Genomic DNA, 20,352 nt, shown 5'->3' on the forward strand with positions numbered 1-20,352 from the left:
TTCTCGAGACTTTTGTGTTTGACTTTTTACTGTTGTATATTAAAGATTTTGGGTCTGGACATATTCGACATCTGTGCAAAACATCTATATCAGTAGTGTTTTTTTATTTTTTTTTTTTTATTTCTCGGTTGCAAATATATTTTAAATTTTCTAGATTGGTTGAAAACAAAGCAAGTCGACTTTGCCAATTTTTAAACAATGAATTTGTTTTCTGCTACTTTACGTACGTATTGAAAACTCTCTGGCGAGCTCTAGATTTGCAGTCTGCGAAAACCATTAATTATTTTCTTTTGATGTACGCTGGAAAAATCCAAAACAAAAATCGTGTTCTTGGTGGCGCCCTCTGCAACGAGCGAAAAGAACGTGAAAGGTATGTACGAGCGACGCTTAGTTGCACACGGAGCATGCGCAGTTGGCGAAGACACGTTTCACGCGGTAGGATTGCTTGTTTATATTAAAATAAAACTGCGTTACCAGCTGCCTAGAAACCGTTTTCCCTTTGAAAATGGGTAAGTCATTTCTGTGACCTACCTGGGGTTTATTGTGCGGTGTGCCAGATCTAACCAGAATTATGTTGTCGAAACCGCTGAGAACGTCCGGTGCCTAGCTCGTTCTGTCCGAATGGGATTTCTTGCTCTAAGAACTTGCGCTCTGTGTGGGATACTTCCAGGAGCGATCTCTCCTGATGTGTGGTGGTGACAGACTGTAAAACTCTTTTGTTTCATACATTAAGCGATGTTATACTTGTAGATTGAGCCAAATGCTTATCCGCCGTTCGCGTGCACCGCCGGGCTTAGGGTGGTTTAGGAGTGCCGCTGTCTTGTCATTTGCCGTGTTGTGCTTGTAGTGCTGTACCATTTGGTCTAGCGCAGCACTATCGGAAACACTCGTTATGTTTCAAATGTTTCTTAGCAGAAGTAAGTATTTTCCATACTTGGCAAGATCTGAACGTTCGATGCCGGCTGATGAAGAGGCGGTGTGTCAATGAGTGGGAGCGGCGACCTCAAATTGTGACGAGTCTGTGGAACGTGTACTCATTGTTCTTGGTCATGCAGTTTAAGAAACTAACGGATACGTAGCGTCATTGGCCGCATATGACTGATCGTTTTGTCAGCACCTCCATACCAGCAGCTTTTTAAGCTTTGCAGATTGTGTTGCTTTAAACGCTGCAGCATTTTCTGCTGTTATTCATCGCACGATGCGCTAAATTTTAGTTTGAATAATGGAGTGTTCGGGCCGCGCTGCTTAGGAAGTGGTTTCTCAAAACAATTGGGCATTGTGCGGCCTTGTGCGAAATACTTCGCTGCGTTCGATATGGTAACCTTGGTCTGCTTCAGTGCAGCTTTTTCCGAGCGATCAAGAGTCAGCGTCGTGCTGACTGAACGCGTGTCGTGGTAATATTTGGAAACAGGTGGGCTTCTGAGCTACTTCAGAGGCTTGCTGGGCAGCCGGGAGATGCGGATCTTGATACTGGGCCTGGACGGCGCTGGAAAGACTACCATACTGTATCGGTTGCAAGTTGGCGAGGTTGTCACTACCATTCCTAGTAAGTCTTGCCTGGATCCATGGTTGCTGTATGCACTGCATGCTCATCTTGTGAATGTGTCATTGCCCATGAAGTGCTCACATCCTTTTTATCCTTTCAGCAAGGCATTCTCATTTTTTGTCAGTATTATATATCTTCTGCATGTTTAAGAGATGGTGAAGACTTTGTTCAGCTTGAAGTGCTACTATATAGGAAAGTAATTTAACTGTATTTTTATATCTGCATCATCATGTGCTAGATGGATTTGTAAAAAGTTGTCTATATACTACTAATGCAACTTGACACACAAACTGTCAAACATGGTGGAAGAAAGGCATGCATAAACAGGGCAAGCAGTAAGTGACAGACACAGGCAGCATGGATGACAAGGACAGGGCTAAATACTTTTTCTTGGGGGTTATGTTAACTTTGCTGTTATTCTTTTGCAACCTATGTAGTATGCATTGTGCTTGTAATTTAGGTCATGTGCTTTCCGGTTTTAACCGAAAAACAGCAATAAACATCTGCCGGTAGAAATCAGTTAGAGCCAAAAAACACTGCATTTTGTGATGTTCATGCTGGCCTAGGACCCATTCTTGACGAAACACTTTCAATTTCCTTCCCTTCAGAGTAGAGAGGCAGGCTAGCAGGTGCTCAAAAAAGCAGTTCAAGGAGGTTGAGATGCTCGACTTTCTGCCGGGCCGGCCAGCAAAACTCACCTGCTAGCATCTTCATTGCTGTAGCAGTGCACCGTTCAGCTCCTCCCCAAGGCTTGATCTTCAGTTGAAAAGACTCGTTTCCAGGCGACACTCCCGTATTATTTGGGGAAGTAATAGTAGAAAACCTGCTAGGAGAGCTGCCGGATGAATTCACTCGATACGAACAGAACTACAGACTCATAGTATAAAACGAGTGCAATATGAAGAAGCTGAAGTAGTCAGAGTTCTGCAGTTATTGCTGGTACACAGTGAGCTCTGTTGTTGAGCCTCCTAGTTTTGAAAATTGCCTGCATGTGACTGGCCAGTATCAGCCCAAGTGCCTTTGGACATTTTAAGTTTCCCTGTATCAAGCGCTAATGCTGAGCGAGCATTCTCAAAATTGCGTGCTGTCATCACAAAGGAGCACGCTGGCATGGCTGATGACAGGTTAAGTGTGCTTGCATCTAATACAGTCAACTCTAAATAGTGCTTGCTCTAAGGTCAGTAATATTTGTGCTTTTTGCTTCTATAATCTTGCGTGCTTTGATAACTTTTTCCCTCAATTATCTTCATGCTTTACAATCTTCACAATGCAACTAGCCGGAAAACACCATTTTAAAAAGAAAGCATAAAAATGCCATAAAATATCCACCCCATTTTCGAAAAATAAATACTGGAAAGTACACTGCCTACCTGTAATACTATACTACCCACCAGCCCCGGTACTGGCTGTGTGTAGGTGCTGGCATGCTATCGTCGCCTTCCTGTTGTCTTTGCAATCGAGATAGCTTCACTTCGGGGGGGTTCTCGAGCATTTCTAACGTTCAGGAGTCAGTCGAAAGTCTGACCAGTGAAAAGTATATTAATGATAAGGCAGCATTCTTTTAATGCAAAAGCATTTGCCAGTAGGGCAAATCCACTTGTGTCTAAAGCCTCTGCTACTTTGACAGGTATCAGAATAGAGAGAAAGTGTCTTTTCATCTTCTAGGGAAAATGTGATATTTGCCGAAAGGCAGATAAGAAGAAAGCTTTTAATGTGCTCCTTATTACGCATAAGTGAAGTAAAAAATATGTATGCTTCTATATTTCTTTGGCATCAATCAAATTGACATCCTAAAGTTTTTTGCCAGGGTAATTTCCTTCTGGCCAGGAAACCTGACTTATGTTCGCTTAATCACTCTGCAAAAACTGATGTGCAGCCTATGCATTACACCTTTGGAACGCTGTCTCAACCTCTGTAACAGAAGTTAGTTTAGTTGCTTGATGTGGCAACCCATCTGAAAGACCTCTTTATTTTGCCACTGTATTTTTCTTACGTTTCATTATGGTACTTTGTTTGGAGTCCATATATTTTGTTCTTGACTTCAACACTGAGCTGATAAACATCACCTTTGCAATTTGGCATTGTGAATGTTTGTGGATAAAAGCAATTTTCAGAGGGATTAGTGGCATGAATGGCAGGTTGGTGCTTTACAGAGATGGGGACCTAAATCTGCCTTCATTCATTTTACAGCTTTCTTCCTGTACGGGGGCTGGATTATGTACCGCTTTAGTTCAAAAACAGTCTCTAAACATTCACATTGCCCTGATCACATCAGTTGGCCCTGCATGGCGAGCAGGGCAGCCAGGGGGTGCAGGGCATCGTAAGCATTTCAAGATTGATAATAAACCTACTTATTGCGCTAAGCTGGATTGTATTTGCTTGGCAGGGAAAAAAGACAGAGCCAGAGTTTCATGAATGGACAGTGGATTATTTGATGTCTAAAATGTTAGTTTTTGTTACTGAAAGAAATGTTAAGCTCTATTGGCATTGAAGAAGGACTCCCTATATGTAATACAGAGCTCCCATTTGATCCTTCGACAGTACATTGATGAATTTGCATTTTCTCATTCATGATTGGCAGCATCCTCAGCTGCATGCCTTTGCATTCTCCCAACATCTTACACTTGGCGCTTGTGCCTTGTATTTGCGCAGTCCTGATATGCATTTCGAGTATTTTTTCTGAATTTATTTCACACTCCAGGCCCTTCCTTTTGGCATGAAAAGCTAGGCTGCAGAGTTTGCTTCTTAGCATGCTATAGTATTGTTGATGGACGCAAACAAAAACATTGCCACCTTGGGAGTGTTTATTGTGGGCATGGGATGTGTATTAATTTGCTCTTGTCTAGAACTGAAACAGAACTGAAAGTAGGTAAAGTGAATAAAGAAATTTATTCACCGCGATGTTAAAAGCTATCATTGGTTCAACTCGGTTATTATTATTTATTTGGCTTTTGCATTGGGTACAGCTGCCGCTGCCTGATATATAAGAGGAAATGGCTTACAGGTGCAGAGGGGACAGCTTGGCACGAAGTTGCCAGTTGCCATTCATTGGGATATGCACTTGGATAAAATATTTACTGAAGTCGTGCACATGGATCATTTTTGAGAACCATGCTCCATTTGCTGCACTCTCAGACATCAGAATTTTTTTTTTTTTTTTTAATTATTGGTTGGTTTTTTAGCTGCACAACATGCACTGGCAGACAGCTCTCTGTGGCTGCCTAGAAAGGCTATTTGTTAGGCAACACCTTACGATACTGTGTGGTTCATTAGTGTGTATTATGGCAAATACTTGTGGGAGCTTGCCGCGTGCACATAACTTTCACTTAAATGCTCTAGAAAGCTGCCGCAAGTCTAGCTTTGGTGAGTTTGGCATGGTCGTATGACAGAGGTATCTTCTATCGTTTATATGTGGAGGCATGAAATGCACTTTATGACTTGTAATCAGTGACAGTGGCCTTTTTTTCTTGCTTTTCAGCCATTGGATTTAATGTTGAGCAAGTCACATATAAGAATCTTAAGTTCCAGGTTTGGGACTTGGGTGGCCAGACAAGTATCAGGCAAGTTCATTCATTTTGAATTGGGAACAGAGCTTATTAGAAGTTTCTTTTTTTTTTTTTAATTTTATATTTACTTAGTTGTGAAGTGTAGTGTTGGTAGAAGACATTACACAGTGAATTATCTTCAGGTTAAGCTGAATTCTTTAATACACTGAACAGCTCGGGAGTAGTTTAGTTTTTCATGGGTGCAGCAAAAGGAAAGGGGTGTTAACTTGTGTATCTGCGTGATGTATAAGAAAAAACTGCTATTGAAACATCAGGATCAGAAAGTTGAGAGGGTAGCTGACCAAGTTTTTACATATGCACACATTATTTCATCTTCATAAGTGTACATTCCTGACTTGCATGTCCTTTTACATTCGGTATGTAATTAGGTGCATCATGCTTTTTATATCCAGGGATCGTTTTCTTCAGAAATATGCAGATTGCAAGAAGACCTTGCCAACATTAGGCAGATTTTTCTAGTGTCTAATGAGCGTTGCAGGAAAGTCTAAAGGTCACGTCTGTCATAACGGTTGCTGTGTGATCATGTTTGCTGCGTTCATTCCAGGCCGTACTGGCGGTGTTACTTTTCCAACACGGATGCTATCATATATGTCGTAGACAGTGCAGACAGGGATCGCATCGGCATATCTAAAGAAGAACTGGTTTCCATGCTTGAGGTGAGAACAGCTTTTGTAGTTAGCTATCGCATAGGTGCCCAAGAAACACCTTGACAGAATAGCTAGCTATCTTTTTTATCTTTGCTTTGATTGCTCAAAGGTACTGCTTCATGGAAATAATTTTTTATAGATAGAAAGTATACTTCGTATTGTGTGCTTTTATCGCTTTATTAAATATCCATGATGTTCCAGCACTGAACGATCAGCAATTGTGCTGTTGAACATTGTTAATAAGTGATTACCTGTTTCAAAGAACCCTGAAAGTTGTCACTATAGTTGACAATTCGGGAAATATAGCAGTCTGCTCATTACATTTTATAAGTGGCTGCAGTTCAAAGTTCACAGTTCATGTGTGACTATGCGTGGAGACTAGCATGTGCATATGCTTGGCATTAGAAGACCACAGCAGTGCACTTATTTTTTGCCCTAAAGGCAGGCCATGCCTGTAGAGGGATAGAATCTTCACTGTGAAGGGAAGCTGGCAGAGAGTTTTTGCAAATAGCACATTACTGTTGTTATCTTACTCTAGAATATAGAATTTGTATCCCAAATGAATGAAGTGACACCTCTGTGCCATACAAGCACTGATGCTTGTTCAGACAGTGTGGCTAGTAAGCTGCAAAGCAGCCAATTGTTCTTTCAGCTGTCCTTGATAGACAATCTGGGAATGAAAGGAGTTCATCACTTAAGAAGCTGCACACTGCATCATTTGAACCTAGGCTTTTGGGAAGGCTACTTTGCATTCATTAGTGTGATAGCACCAACAAAACAGAAGCTCTTATCATTAAATGACCTCATTTGCATTGTTGGCATCTTATCTGAACATATTTGCTTGTTTGCGGATATGTAGAAATGACACCTGTGTATGATTCTTGATATAGTTTTTCTTTTTGTTAATATCTTGGCATCTATTAATTCAACCAAGCCATTGCTTTGAACCTGTGTTCCCAAATTTTTCTGACATAATGTGCAAAAATAACTTCCAAAGGCTGTTCACGTAGAATTCCTTGGTGTCAAAATAACTTTTTCAACATGCTGGTACTATGTTTAAAAGAGTAAAATGTTGATGGAAAATGCATTTAATTAACAAATACATAAAAGCCGCGAGGCTCCCTAATGTTATTGTCTCGTGTCATTTTATCATTGTGTTACCATAGTTTCTTTCTTTGTTTTTTTTTTTTTTTTTTTCTCCCATGTAAGGAAGAGGAGTTGAAGAAAGCCATCCTTGTGGTTCTTGCCAACAAGCAGGATTTGGATGAAGCTATGACAGTGTCTGAGATACACTCAGCTCTTGGCCTAGATGCATTAAAGAACCGCACATTTCAAATATTTAAGACATCTGCACTCAAGGGAAATGGCCTGGACGAAGCCATGGAATGGTAAAGAAAAAAATTTTTGAAGTTTATTTTTTTTATGCCTGCATTGATGGGAGTTTAAAATTCGATGGGAGAAACTGCGTGCTCTGGTTGCTAGTTTAGAGAGGTGAGGGGTGAGTCAATAGGAATCAACCTTTCAGGGCTCTTGGTTGCGGAGTGGGTCATGTTTGTATGGCTTTGTTAAAGCGGGTCTGAATATCTATGCCAGTAACTGGGTAACATTGTGGCTCAAGATTGTACGCTAATGTAACTGGATAACATTGTGGCTCAAGATTGTACGCTAAACAGCGATCAGAAACTACATGTACGTGATGGAGGAACTGCGATGGGAACCGCAGACAGGAGCCATTAACACTGCCATGTCACACCCTCAAGGTTGAAGCTGTCGGAGCTTGCATGCCAAATATATTTAATTTTTTTATTCGTATCTTATAGAATGTGCTCAGCCGTCCCTTAAGTGTCCCCCTTAATATTATTTACTAGGGTGCAAAAATATCACATGATGCTACCTCCTAATTCCTTTTCCCTCTTCACAATTACGTGTCTGCATGTATGAGATTAGTGTGTGGTATTTGTGGCTGTTGTAGTGTACAGCAGCACTTAATAAATTTGGACTGTTGCTGCTTGCCTGCCATGCGCTCGTGTAAGTTTGTGTCATCAAAAACTTGCTTGTTCAGGCGTCTCTGGGCTAGCGTTGTTTAAATTGGCTGGGCTCTCACTTCCATCCGTGCGGGATTTCGGTATTTCCAATGTGCTGAAACACTGCGCCAATAACATACCATTTGCAGTTTGTACTATGTATCCTCCTGACATATGACACCTCGTCTGAAGATTGAGCTTTACTGAGTTGCACACTGTCATTACGGAGAAGTTCTGCTTCTGACACTCCCGATAATGCGCACAAATCAAAACATTTAATATAACTCGGAAATACTGTCATTCTCGCAGAGTTTTCATCTTTAAAGGAGATGAGGTTTTCACCTAAAAATTTACTTTCACAGGGACGGTTCTTTACATTGCTGGGAGGCGATCCAATAATTTGACATTTTGATAATGCAGTTGTTGTTTTTTTCCCTCTCACGAAGCCACAATTGGCTAGAATTTCTTGGACGAACCTTTTGTAACCTTGTGAGATCTATATATACTCTATAGTTAGCCGGCCATATCCAAGTATGGATGCCGGATCATATTTCTTTTGCTCTTCATTTGCACCTATTGCATAGTTATCATTATACACCTCTCATGCCTTGATGGGAGGAGGGGAGGGTTCTGGAGTATAAATGTTAGCTTCTGCTGGGGATAAACTTCTCATTTTGGTTAGACAGAAACTGAGTTTTGGGTTGACTTGTATTTGGTGCCCAATTACATTTGGCAATATACTGCATACCCTTTAGAACCCACTGTGATGCCACCACATGCGTGGGTACTGACACCACTGTGTCGTTTGCCTCTTGTGCCCAGGTTATCAAATGCTCTGACCAACAGCAAGTGACGGACGATCAAGCAAAGAAGAAGGCGGCTTCAGCCATGCCAGTCCACTATCATTGTCACCTCAACGCGTCCGTTTGCAGAGAATTGTGGGGAAGAACAGTGCTCGAGGCTGCTGGCAAAAGGTGTGGTGCAGGAAAACTGGCTCTGTGCAGCTTGGCAGTGAGGCCTGCAGTCGTGTTTACCTGCAGCCGCGCCCAAACTGTGGTGCACATTGGGAGGCGGCACCGTTGCCTCCCCCGCCGCCCATTCCCCGTCTCTAGTCTGTGCCGAGAAAGTGGAAGGAGAAAGCTGCAGCTTGTGTCTCCTTCTCAGTAGCCCCGACATCTTGGAAACATTCCTGGCTGGCTGTTCGGTCGGTTCGTTTGTATCTTCTGGTTAGGTGACTATTGTGTAATTGAAGCTCTGTTTTCCCTTGTGTGTGTGCGTCTTTTTAAGTCCAGGATAAAGTTCAGCATTTTTTTTTTTCTTTGGACTGCTGTGTACTGACTCCTTTCTTGCCACATACTTTTTTCATGGTTGTTCTTTTCAGCGAGGTAATGAAAACATATTTGCAGATGCTTCAGGGCTTTCCATGGGAAAAAATGTAAATGTCGTGGTAGGGATTAGAACCAACCAAGCAGCTAGAAAAGCGGTGGCAAATGTGGGATTGTGAATGCATTGGTGCTTGACGTGCTTGGAGATGAGACGCAAATCCCATGCTGTTTTTTGGAAATTAAGGGTCAATTTTTAATGCATCAATTTTGTTGCCTAATTATCATAAAGTCCTGAAGTAAGAATGCTGATGGTACTCAAGCCATGAGTCTTGGAGACATTCTGTAAACTACAGTTATTAATGCAGTCAAATTTACTGTTAGGTTTGACTGGCCACATTAGAATTTGTGTAAACTGAGGGATGCTGAAAAACATTGAAATCATGTTACTGCATCCACGTGTAGGTAACAACGAATTTAGTTTGAAATGGGAGAGTTATCATGACAAGAACTTTTACAGAAGGCCTGTTGGTAGTCGAGCCTTGCACGGTAGTACATCTGGCTTGTAGGTGTTTGCTGGAACTATCAAGGTGTAAGAGATAAAGTAAATGTAAGAAGGTGTGAAGCACAGCATGCTGAAATTAAAGCAGAAATGGCTTATTTTTTCTTGTCGTTTTTGTTTTCCCTTCTATGCAAGAAAAGCCCTGGCTGTTTGAAATCAAAGATTAAGTGGTTGGCATTTTTGTTTTTATCTTGTTGGTAAAAATGTTTCAGAGACTCAGGTTCCCAGTATGTACACATTCAGAAGCTGCACATTAGGCCTGTATTGATCACTGCGTTGCAGAAAAATTGTAAGCAAATTTGTTTTCCAGTAAGTGTTCTTATTGGCGTCATCAGTTCCTTAAGGCAGTGCTATGGCACTTTTGTGAGTTGCTCTTTGTGGCTATAAGCAGTGCAGAAAGCCCTGTTGCGGTGCGCAACTTCGAAGCAGTAGTAGCACCTCAGAAGTGTGACAAAGAGGTCTTTACGACTTGCCTGAGTAGATAAACGCACAGGAAACTATGACAAGGTTTTGGTTCTTCCAAATCATAGTTTGCTTCTACTTGATGCTTTGCTTGAGACATATATTTAGCAAATTGTGATCTTTATGTTTGCCCACTGAAATATCTTAAATGCCTTGTTGAAAAGTATAACACTGTAGGGATTGATCCATACAGGAATCTGTAATGTGCCACAATATGCAGCGTTCACTACTAATGCTAGAGCAAAGCAGTTTCATGCCAGTACGTCCTGCTGCTGAACCCGGTTCCCACTATTTTATTTCTGCATTTTGTGAGACTTTATATGAGCTATGCCCAACTTATTGCATATAGTATTTGTTAAGCACCTTTAGTGCTCTCATTCATAACGTGCATTTCAATTTGTGTAAGTGCACTGAATGATTTGAGAAATAAACTTGCTATTATTTTTTTGTTGTGTTAATACCAACTGTACTGTAGAATTTCGAGTCGCTGGAGTGCGCATTTAACATATTTTAAATATGTTATTGGTTTCAACATGTGGGAGTTTGAATAGCAGGCATTCTTTTACTGCTTCAACACCTTTGAATAGATTGATGCGGGCTGTATTTATATGAGCATTTCCAAAGATGTTGCGTCCTCTGGTATGACACTGGGCAGGAAGTAGTAGCTAATACGAGATTTTTAAAGAGGAAACACACATTGTCATTGGTTGGTGCAGCCAATTACTTGAAAGTGAGAAATCTTCAAGTCTGTTTGACCCTTCCCTGCTTGTACATGCACACACATGCCAAAGCCCTCGGTTGAAGCTCAGGCTTACATTTTCAAGTGTCGTCATATGACAGCCAGAAATGTGACAATAAAACATTTTTATATGAATATCTTTTTCATGTCATCACGGATAGCATTTGTTATCCTGATTTTTGAACTTTAACAGAACTACAGTCGACGACTGATTTTTCGGACATGCTTGATTATTCGGACTTTTTCCCGGCCCCAGGACATACCTTATAAAGTCAATGTATTATGCGGCTCAAAATTTCGGACACTCTAGGGAGGGCTATTCGATTTTTTGGACATTCCAAGCGTCAGCCAGGCCAACTGCCACACATTTTGAGCGGTGTCGCCGCCATCTTGTTTTTTTACGTTTTCCTTCTATAGCCTCGAAACCGGTGCCGGCCTTGCGTGCCACTCCTCAGCTAAACTGGCGCTGGATCGAGGCTATATTATTTTCCTAGCAGCTTCCGCTTCCGGAACAGCGTCGCTGCTCGCTTCTAAAGTGCTTCTTTTTTTTTTTAGCTTGATCGCTTCGACTGCCTGTTCCTCTGTGTGTTTCACGTGCGTTGCCGAGCATAGCGAGTAGGCCTAGCCATGGTCGTGCTGATGTGAGAACTACGTTTTGTCGCTACTGTGGCTCTCATTTAATTGAATTGGCTTCAGTTCTTCAAGAAGCTGTTCCCGGATTTTATAAGGGCCTTTTTTTTTTCTTTACGTGCAACGCGCCAGCGAGAAGGCACTCTACGGAGTCGGTGTTGTGATCTAGTGGTTGCTGGTGGTGGTGTGCCTCGGCAGTGGGAAAACCTACTCTATCGATTTGCTTGGAGCATTTAGTATGCTCACCGATGCGTGGAAGTCGGTGGCACCCACAATGCTGCGCAATTGCTTCCGCCACGCGGAATTTGTGCGCAATGATGAGTTGGCTGCCTTGGACGAGGAGAATGGTACAAAGAATGGTACGGTTGGATTTTTTTTTTCGAAAAGTTATGCCTTGTGGCAAACTTTTCTAAAAAAAAAAAATCTAACCGTACCATTCTTTGTGCAATATGCCAGTAGTTCCTCTTTTACAGCTCTGACAAGGTCACGTCTATGCGAAACCTGCCTACATAGCCATACAATGCTTACGCAATAAAAGCGGCCGCCGCAGTTGGGTTCGAACCCTAAGTCAGTAGCCGATCCTCACAACCATTGAGCCAGTGCTGCGGGTCATGTGAAAGACCCTCAGGTGTTCGCAATTATTCCGGAGCCCTCCACTGTTGCATTATTTTCTTTTTTCCCACATTCCTTCTCTTATCGCGCTGCTCAGGTGTCTACCGTAAAAATTATGACATATATTAACAAAGCATCCATTTATCTGATACTGCATCTCTCATGAAAATCTACATCTTTAACGTGCACATACATCGCACAGCGCCCCGCTGAGGTGGTGCAGTGGTAAGACGCCCGACTACTGTGCCGGAGTACCCGGGTTCGAACAGGACCTCGGCGGCTGCGTTTCGATGGAGAGAAACGAAGAGGCGTCCGTGTGCTGTGGGATGTCAGCGCACGTTAAAGATCCCCAGGTGGTCGAAATTACTCCATGGCCCTCAACTACGGCTCCTCTTTCTTTCCACTTTCACACCCACCTTCTTCCTGTCCCCTACGGTGCGGTTGAGGTGACCACATAAAACAAGTGAGACAGTTACCACGCCTTTCCCTTCTTATAAATGAATGAAATCAGTCGCACAGCACAGGAACGAAGTGGCATCCCTGTGCGATGTTAGTGCAAGGGGTAAAAAAAAACATCGAAAGAGCGAGGACAGCAGCCTACGCCAATTGGATTCCGGACTGAGGACTCCAACCACCGCTACAACCTCCAGAACATTTTCAATAAAATATTTTTACTTACCTACCTAGTGCACGTTAAAGATCCCCAGGTGGTCGAAAAATTACTCCTGAGCCTTCTACTACGGCACCCCTTTCTCTCTTTCCGCTTTCACTCCCACCTTCCTTCCCCTACGGCGCGGTTCAGGTGTCCACAGAACAAGTGTGACAGACATACATACATATATATATATATATGTATGTATGTCTGTCACACTTGTGGATATATATATAATCACCATGGGAATTATGCGCACCAGGGGTGGCACGTGCTTACCAGGCAAAACCATAGAGGCTGATCGTATCCCTTACATTTGTGTTTTTAGCCCGTTGAGAGCAATAATGAGGAAAACGTGCAAGACACAAATGAGAACGCCTACGCTTCTCAAACCGCGGTAACAACACCTTGTTGCAGAAGACTAACCCACCTGATGGATCGCATTGAGAACCTTCAGGCTGTCTTCGTCAGCCTGCACTTAAGATCGGAGAAGAGGAGGAGAATAAACATTTATTAATTGATGAATTCAGGCAGGCAGGAGCTTCCGCACTAGATGGCCAGGAGCCCTTGAGCTCTGGCGACCTGGGTTGCAAGGCCCACAGGTGTATTAGCGGCCTCCCACTGCTCGCAGGTGGAGAGCTGCAGATCCCGCAAAGGGGGGGTCTCGTGGGCAAGCCCGTAGTATGTGGTGTAAGTTGGCCTTCTGGTAGCACAAGTTACAGTAAGGGGTGTATAATGCAGGGTATTCATAGGCGTAGGTGACTGGATTTGGAAAGTAATTAATTTTCGCCAGGTAACCTGTGCCTTTGTAAGAGATTTGTGTCCCGGAGGGTATAGGGTACATGTTTGCCGGAAGTGTAGTGTGATTTCTTGATAGGAAACCATACGGTCCCTCGCCGACCTCATGAGTGGTTGTCCCGTCGCCCGGCTGACGAGTCCTCGGGCGAAATTGTCGGCAGCCTCATTACCAGAAAGGGAGGAATGGGCTGGTGTCCGGATTAGCTGTAATGGTGAGTCGTTTGAGAGGCAAGCAGCGATTTGTGTGCTATAGGGGATATCCTGCATTTGCTGCACATTCTTATTGCGGTTTATGAGTCGCTAATTATATGAAGGGCTGAGGTTGAGTTTATCGCAAGGTCGATCGCAGCCTCCTCCGTTTACTCCTGGTCGTTGGTAATGACTGATCCGGCCGTGAGTTGTTGGCCATGATAATTTACAGTCACAATCGTGAATGCATTATGGTCTGCATGTTCGGCTGCATCGACATAGACCACGTCTTGTTTGGACTGGTATTGCTTGTGTAGGGCTTTGGCTCTTTCTACTCCTGTCTGACCCCTTCATGGATCACTGCCTTGTCGTGGCGGAGGGGCTTGCGAAACTCGATGAAGTCGTGAGCTCTGCTGTGTAGGGCCACCCAAGATAGACAGGTCACGGCAGAGAGTTCTGACAAAATGTGATTCACTGGAGAAGGTAATGGCAACCCACTCCAGTATTTCCTGCCAAGAAAACCCTATGGCCAGTCACAATACCATTAATGATATGGCGCCGGAAGATGAGCCCCCCAGGTTGGAAGGCGTCCCACATGTTACTGGGGATGAACAAAGGGCGATTCCTAGTAGCTCCAGGACGAATGAAGCGGCTGGGCTAAAGCCAAAAGGACGCTCAGTTGTGGATGTGTCGGGAAGCGATCGGAAAGTCCGATGTTGCAAGGAGATATATCACATAGCAAATGGAATGTAAGATCTATGACTCAAGGTAAACTGGATGTCGTCAAGCGAGAAATGGACAGATTGAACATTGATATCTTGGGTATCAGCGAGCTCAAGTGGACCAGAATGGGAGAATTTAACTCCGGCGACCATTATGTCTTTATTGTGGGCACGAATCCAAGAGAAGGAATGGGGTCGCTCTCATAGTAAACAGAAGAATGGGCAAAGCAGTGCTAGGGTACAACCCCAAAAACGACCGAATGATTTCACTTCGGATCCAAGGTCACCCTTTCAACATAACAGTTATCCAAGTCTATGCACTGACCACTACTGCTGAAGAAGCTGACGTTGAGAGATTTTATGCGGACCTACAATGCCTTTTAGACCGCACCCCATCATCAGACGTCGTTTTTCTCATAGGAGACTGGAATGCTAAGGTCAGGAGTGAAGAAATATCCGGAATTATAGGCAAGTTCGGTCTTGACGAGCCAAATGAAGCTGGACAGAGGCTAGTAGAGTTTTGTCAAGAAAACAACCTAACCATAGTGAATACTCATTTTCAACAGCACAAGAGGCGCCTGTACACATGGACTTCACCAGACGGTCTGTACAGGAATCAGATCGATTATATTCTTTGCCGGCAGAGATGGAGAAGCGCTATACAAGCAGTAAAAACAAGGCCTGGGGCCGATTGTGGCACCGATCATCAGCTTCTTGTTGCCAAAATTAAGCTTCGATTGAGGAAAACGCAGAAAACTAGAAGGCCTTTCAGGTATGATCTGGATCAAATTCCATTAGAATATGCTGTGGAAGTGAGGAATCGATTTCAAGAATTAGATCTAGAAGACAGAGAGCCCGAAGAGATGTGGACTGATGTTCGTGATATAATACAAGAAGTTGCTACTAAGGTAGTTCCAAAGCAAAAGAAATGCAAGAAAGCAAACTGGTTATCTGAAGAGGCTTTGCAAATAGCTGAGGAAAGGAGGATGGCAAAAGTTATGGGGGAAAGAGAAAGATACAAGGTTCTCAATGCGGATTTTCAGAAAACAGCAAGGAGAGATAAGAATGCCTTCCTGAACATACAGTGCCAAGCAGTTGAGGACAACAGCCAATTAAGGAACACAAGAACTTTGTATAAGACAATCAAAGGAAGCTTCTGTGCTAAGCTGGGCGTGATAAAGGACAAACGAGGCAAGGACCTCACTGAAGCCTCGGAGATAAAGAAGAGGTGGCAGGAATACACAGAAGAACTGTACAAGAAGGCCCCGAATGTGCAAACCCAACATAAGACGGTTGTGATTACTGATCTCGAGCCGGGCATCCTGAAGAGTGAAGTTGAATGGGCCTTAGCCAGCCTTGCTAAGAAGAAAGCCAGCGGAAGCGATGGCATTCCAGCTGATTTGCTTCAAAACCTCAACCATGACGCTGTTAACATTCTGCATACATTATGTCAGAAGATTTGGACAACCCTGCAGTGGCCACAGGATTGGAGGAGGTCAGTTTACATCCCCATTTCAAAGAAAGGCAGTGCCAAAGATTGTTCCAACTACCGCACGATCGCGCTTATTTCGCATGCTAGCAAGGTGATGTTGAAAATTCTCCAAGGTAGGCTGCAGCAGTATGTGGATCGGGAGCTTCCGGACGTGCAAGCTGGGTTTCGCAAGGGCAGAGGAACTAGAGACCAAATTGCCAACCTCTGCTGGATCATGGAAAAAGCAAGAGAGTTCCAGAAACCCATCTACTTCTGCTTTATTGATTATGCGAAAGCGTTTGACTGCGTAGATCACAGTAGATTGTGGCAAGCTCTCTAAGAGATGGGAGTTCCAATTCACCTCATCTGTCTCCTCGGGAACCTGTATGAAGGGCAAGAGGCCACAGTCAGAACTGGGCATGGTCTTACTGATTGGTTTCCGATTGAGAAAGGAGTGAGGCAAGGCTGCATACTGTCACCCTGCCTATTTAACCTATATGCAGAGTGCATCATGAGGAAGGCCGGTCTGGACGAGTTTTCAGCTGGAGTGAAGATTGCTGGAAAACGTATCAACAACCTTAGATATGCGGATGATACCACTTTAATGGCAGAAAGTGAAGTGGAACTCAAGAGACTTCTGGTGCGCGTACAAGAAAAGAGTGAGAAGTTTGGGCTTAAACTGAACATTAAAAAGACAAAGATCATGGCGTCTTGCCCTATCAAGTCCTGGAGCATCAATGGACAAAAAGTGGAAGCTGTGACAGATTTTCTCTTCTTGGGCTCCAAGATTACCTCGGAAGGAGACTGCAGCCATGAAATTAGGAGACGCCTGCTTCTGGGAAAGAGAGCAATGGTTAGCCTTGACCGCCTAGTAAAGAGCAGAGACATTAGTCTGCCAACCAAGATCCGTATAACTCGTGCTATGGTCTTTCCAGTTGTGATGTATGGATGCGAGAGTTGGACTGTGAAAAAGGCTGAGTGCCGAAGAATTGACGCGTTTGAATTGTGGTGCTGGCGAAGGCTCTTGAGAGTTCTTTGGACTGCCAGAAGATTAAATCAATCGATATTGTCGACCATAAACCCTGACTGCTCATTGGAGGGTCAAATTCTAAAGTTAAAGCTCAGCTACTTTGGTCATCTGATGAGAAGAGAGGAGTCGCTGGAGAAAGGTTTGATGTTGGGAAAGGTTGACGGTCGCCGGAGGAGGGGTAGGCAGTGAACACAATGGTTAGATGGCATCCTCGAGGCACTGCAGATGAAGTTATGTGATGTTAGGAAGATAGTGAGAGACCGGAAAGCGTGGCGTGAAATGGTCCATAGGGTCACGAAGAGTCGGACACGACTGAACGACTGAACTGAACTCCTGTCTGAATTAAGTTCAGGGTGCATATTCTCCGGGAGAGGTAGGATTTTCAAGTGAGTTCGCAGGCTCATTGGAAGTGACCATTTGCCCTGCCCTGTCGCAGGGTAACCGATTGAGAAGGCGTCAGAGATAAATAGTACGGTCGGTGTGGGTTAGCCGTTCGTATTGAGAGGTGAGGTGGGCCTCTACTAACTCGTTAAGACTGTTGTGGACTTCGAGGGCACTGAAGCGCTCCGTGGAGGTATTTATGGGGAGACCAAGTGCGGAATTGAACGCCCCTCTGATCAGGCAATCAACACATTGTGTTTCTGCTACGTTAATTTGAGGTATGGTAGCGTGTAGGTAATTTTCCTAATGACAAAGGCCTGGACCAGGTGGACGAGGTCAGTGATCCTTTATACCCGAATACCGGTTAGCGATTCGACATATGAGACGCACTGTCTGAGAGACACTAGCCTTGAGGCAATTGAGGGGTGCGCGTCTTTCTGTAACCCTCTTTTTCTTCTCTACTTTCTCTCTTCTGTCCGCACTAGGCAGCGGAGGTGGCGCTCAGCTAGAGAGCCAATAGCAGGCCCGTGCATTTTCCTTTCCTTCTTCCTACAGCCACAGCAGGGACTCTGTGTTTCAGCCGTTATTCTGAATGTAAATTCCAAGAGCCCGTATGACGGACACCTCCTGTATAAGTTGCCCCTTAACGTGCTCCCGGATTTTGGTATTGTTCCTGTGCCATTGTTTACCACGCATGAGCAGAAGTTCTAAATTTGTTGGGGAGCAGGATAGACATGCCCCTTATACGCATTCGGTAACGGTGTCCACTGCTAGTTGTAGGATATCTTCTATTTCTGTGTCATTTCCTGATGTGACCCACAGCGTTATGTCGTCGGCGTATAACGTATGGGACAGATTGAGTATACGGTTGTGTTCGTTCGGGAGTGGTAAGAGGAACAAGTTGAAGAAGAAGGGTGACAGCACGGACCCTTGTGGGGTGCCGCGGCTGCCAAGTGATATAGTGTCAGATTTGAGGGTTCCAAACTTTAGTTCGGCTGTTCGACAGCTGAGAAAATCCTTTACGCAGTTGAAGGTCCTCGGACCGGGGTTTATTGCGTGGAGATTGTTAAGTATAGTTACATATGCTACATTATCGAATGCCTAGTCTAGACCTAGGATAGCTTTGATGCTATCCTAGGTCTAGGATAGCATCAAAGCTATCCTAGACCTATCAAAGCATCAAAGCCGTGGCCTAGTGGTTAGAGCGCCCGTCTCGGCTGCGGGAGGTGGTCAGTTCGAAACCCACCGCCGGACACCCACCGGTAAAAATGGGTACAAGCGTCCCCCGGCCTGGTGCTCGGCTTTTACAGGGGTGTGCGTTTGGGAGAAGCTCCGTAAACCCCGCTGCGCGCCCCTCCTCCGCAGTGGGCCCAAACCCAGTTTCGAACCTCGCAGCCTGCAAAGGTGGTTCTGTTTGTCTTGCAAAGGTACTTCCTTTGACCCTCACCTGAAGTGCTCCCTTAGAGCCTCAGCTGCAGCAGTCCTAAAAAAACAAAACCGAAGCGGTGGCCTTGTGGTAGAGCATCCGCCTCGCATTCGGGAGGTACCGGGTTCGATCCCTGGTGCCGCCGGTTACCCACCGGTTTTTAAATGGGTACAAGCTTTCCCCCGGCCTGGTGCTCGGCTCTTCTGGGGTGAAATGCTTGGGAAAAGGGGTCACGGCCCAAATAGTTGCGCCGATGTGGCAGTGATTCGTTCCGCCATCGGACAACAATAAGTCCGCCTTGCGCGGCAACAGCCCATTATGTGGCCCTTTTTTTTTTTGTCCTGGAGCCCCTTGCGACTGCTGCCCTACCCGACCTGTGAGAACCAGACCTTTGCAGGTCATTAGTTGTTCGAAACTTTAAGCCCTCTAAGGAGCACAGCAGGGTTAGCAGAGCCTCTTCCAAACGCACACCCCTGAGAGAGCCGGGCGCCGGGCCGGGGGACGCTTGTACCCATTTTACCGGTGGGTGTCCGGCGGTGGGTTTCGAACTGGCCACCTCCCGCAGTCGAGACGGGCGCCCAAACCACTCGGCACTGTCACTGATGAAGTGAACTTCATCAGTGACAGTGAACCTTTACGTCTTTCGACACGCTGGCTTAAAGCGTTTCGCACTTGAAACAAGGCATTTTCTGAGTTTTCGCGTGTGCAGGACACGACTCGTTTTCAGTTTTGAACCCCGTGAAACACGGTAACTCGAACCACCTTTGCAGGCTGAATGTTCGAAACTATTTTGCCCCAGAAGGAGCGCAGCGGGGTTTGCGGAGCCTCTTCCAAGAGCACACCCCTGTGAGAGCCGGGCGCCAGGCCGGGGGACGCTTGTAACCAATGGGCAGCTGTATCATGTGGTGGGAAAGTTACAGCATGACATCTTGTGCTGAGAGTCTAGAACGGGAGCCCAACATTGTGGGCGGTAGGAGATGGCGATCTTCGACATAGGTGTGGAGGCGATTGAGGCTAACATATGCTCCATTAGGTTTCCTATACATGATGTTAAAAGACGGGCCTGAGGTTTTCAAGGGCTAGCCGTTTGCCCAGCTTAGGTATGGACGTTACCTTCGCATGCTTCCATGCTGCAGGAATTCGGCCTTCCACCCAACATTAACTGATGAAATTTTTAAGTGCTGTAATTAACACATCGTCCAAGTTTCGTAGAAATTTGTTGGCAACTAAACCGCCTTAAACAACTGACACAGAAATTTTCTACAATAGAATCATAAAACAAAACTTCCTCGACAGTGACCCACAATACACCTTCCTCTTCTTCCCCAGAGGATCAATCACTGAATGACTCTCCACCACCGAAACGTAAAGTAGGGATGACCCCTAGTACGACGCCTCCCATCTCGGGAAAAACAACGCCAAAAACCGCGTTCGTGAAACTTAACCTCACGTGCTCCCTTTTTCCGCACTCCAAAGAAAGCCCGCGAAATATAAAAAATACCACGTGACAGGGCGGTTGTCACTGTGCTTCATTATTATACTGCTCTCAAGCGTGGGATGGATGAACGAGGCC

General features: G+C 44.7%; 1 protein-coding gene across 3 annotated transcripts; it reads left to right on the plus strand.

The window, feature by feature from the left end:
- Positions 1-374: 374 nt before the first annotated feature.
- Positions 375-11,003, plus strand: Arl1 (ADP ribosylation factor-like 1). 3 transcript variants are annotated; one of them, XM_084600958.1, is made up of 6 exons: positions 375-509; positions 1,412-1,546; positions 5,025-5,106; positions 5,657-5,768; positions 6,969-7,147; positions 8,606-11,003. In XM_084600958.1, the coding sequence occupies exons 1-6, from the start codon at positions 506-508 to the stop codon at positions 8,634-8,636; spliced, it is 543 nt and encodes a 180-aa protein (XP_084457084.1). In that variant the 5' UTR covers positions 375-505; the 3' UTR covers positions 8,637-11,003. The 3 variants fall into 3 exon arrangements, with proteins under 3 accessions (XP_084457084.1, XP_084457085.1, XP_084457083.1); XM_084600959.1 differs by lacking the exon at positions 375-509 and adding an exon at positions 583-705; XM_084600957.1 differs by lacking the exon at positions 375-509 and adding an exon at positions 895-917.
- The last annotated feature ends 9,349 nt before the right edge of the window (positions 11,004-20,352 follow it).

This window comes from Amblyomma maculatum, chromosome 4, assembly GCF_055883805.1.
Source record: "Amblyomma maculatum isolate TAMU_Amacu chromosome 4, ASM5588380v1, whole genome shotgun sequence".
NCBI lineage: Eukaryota > Metazoa > Arthropoda > Arachnida > Ixodida > Ixodidae > Amblyomma > Amblyomma maculatum.

Coding starts and splice junctions, on each gene's coding strand:
- Arl1 (XM_084600957.1), top strand. Junction 5,769..6,968: donor AACTGGTTTCCATGCTTGAG/GTGAGAACAGCT, acceptor CTCCCATGTAAG/GAAGAGGAGTTGAAGAAAGC. Junction 7,148..8,605: donor CTGGACGAAGCCATGGAATG/GTAAAGAAAAAA, acceptor TCTTGTGCCCAG/GTTATCAAATGCTCTGACCA.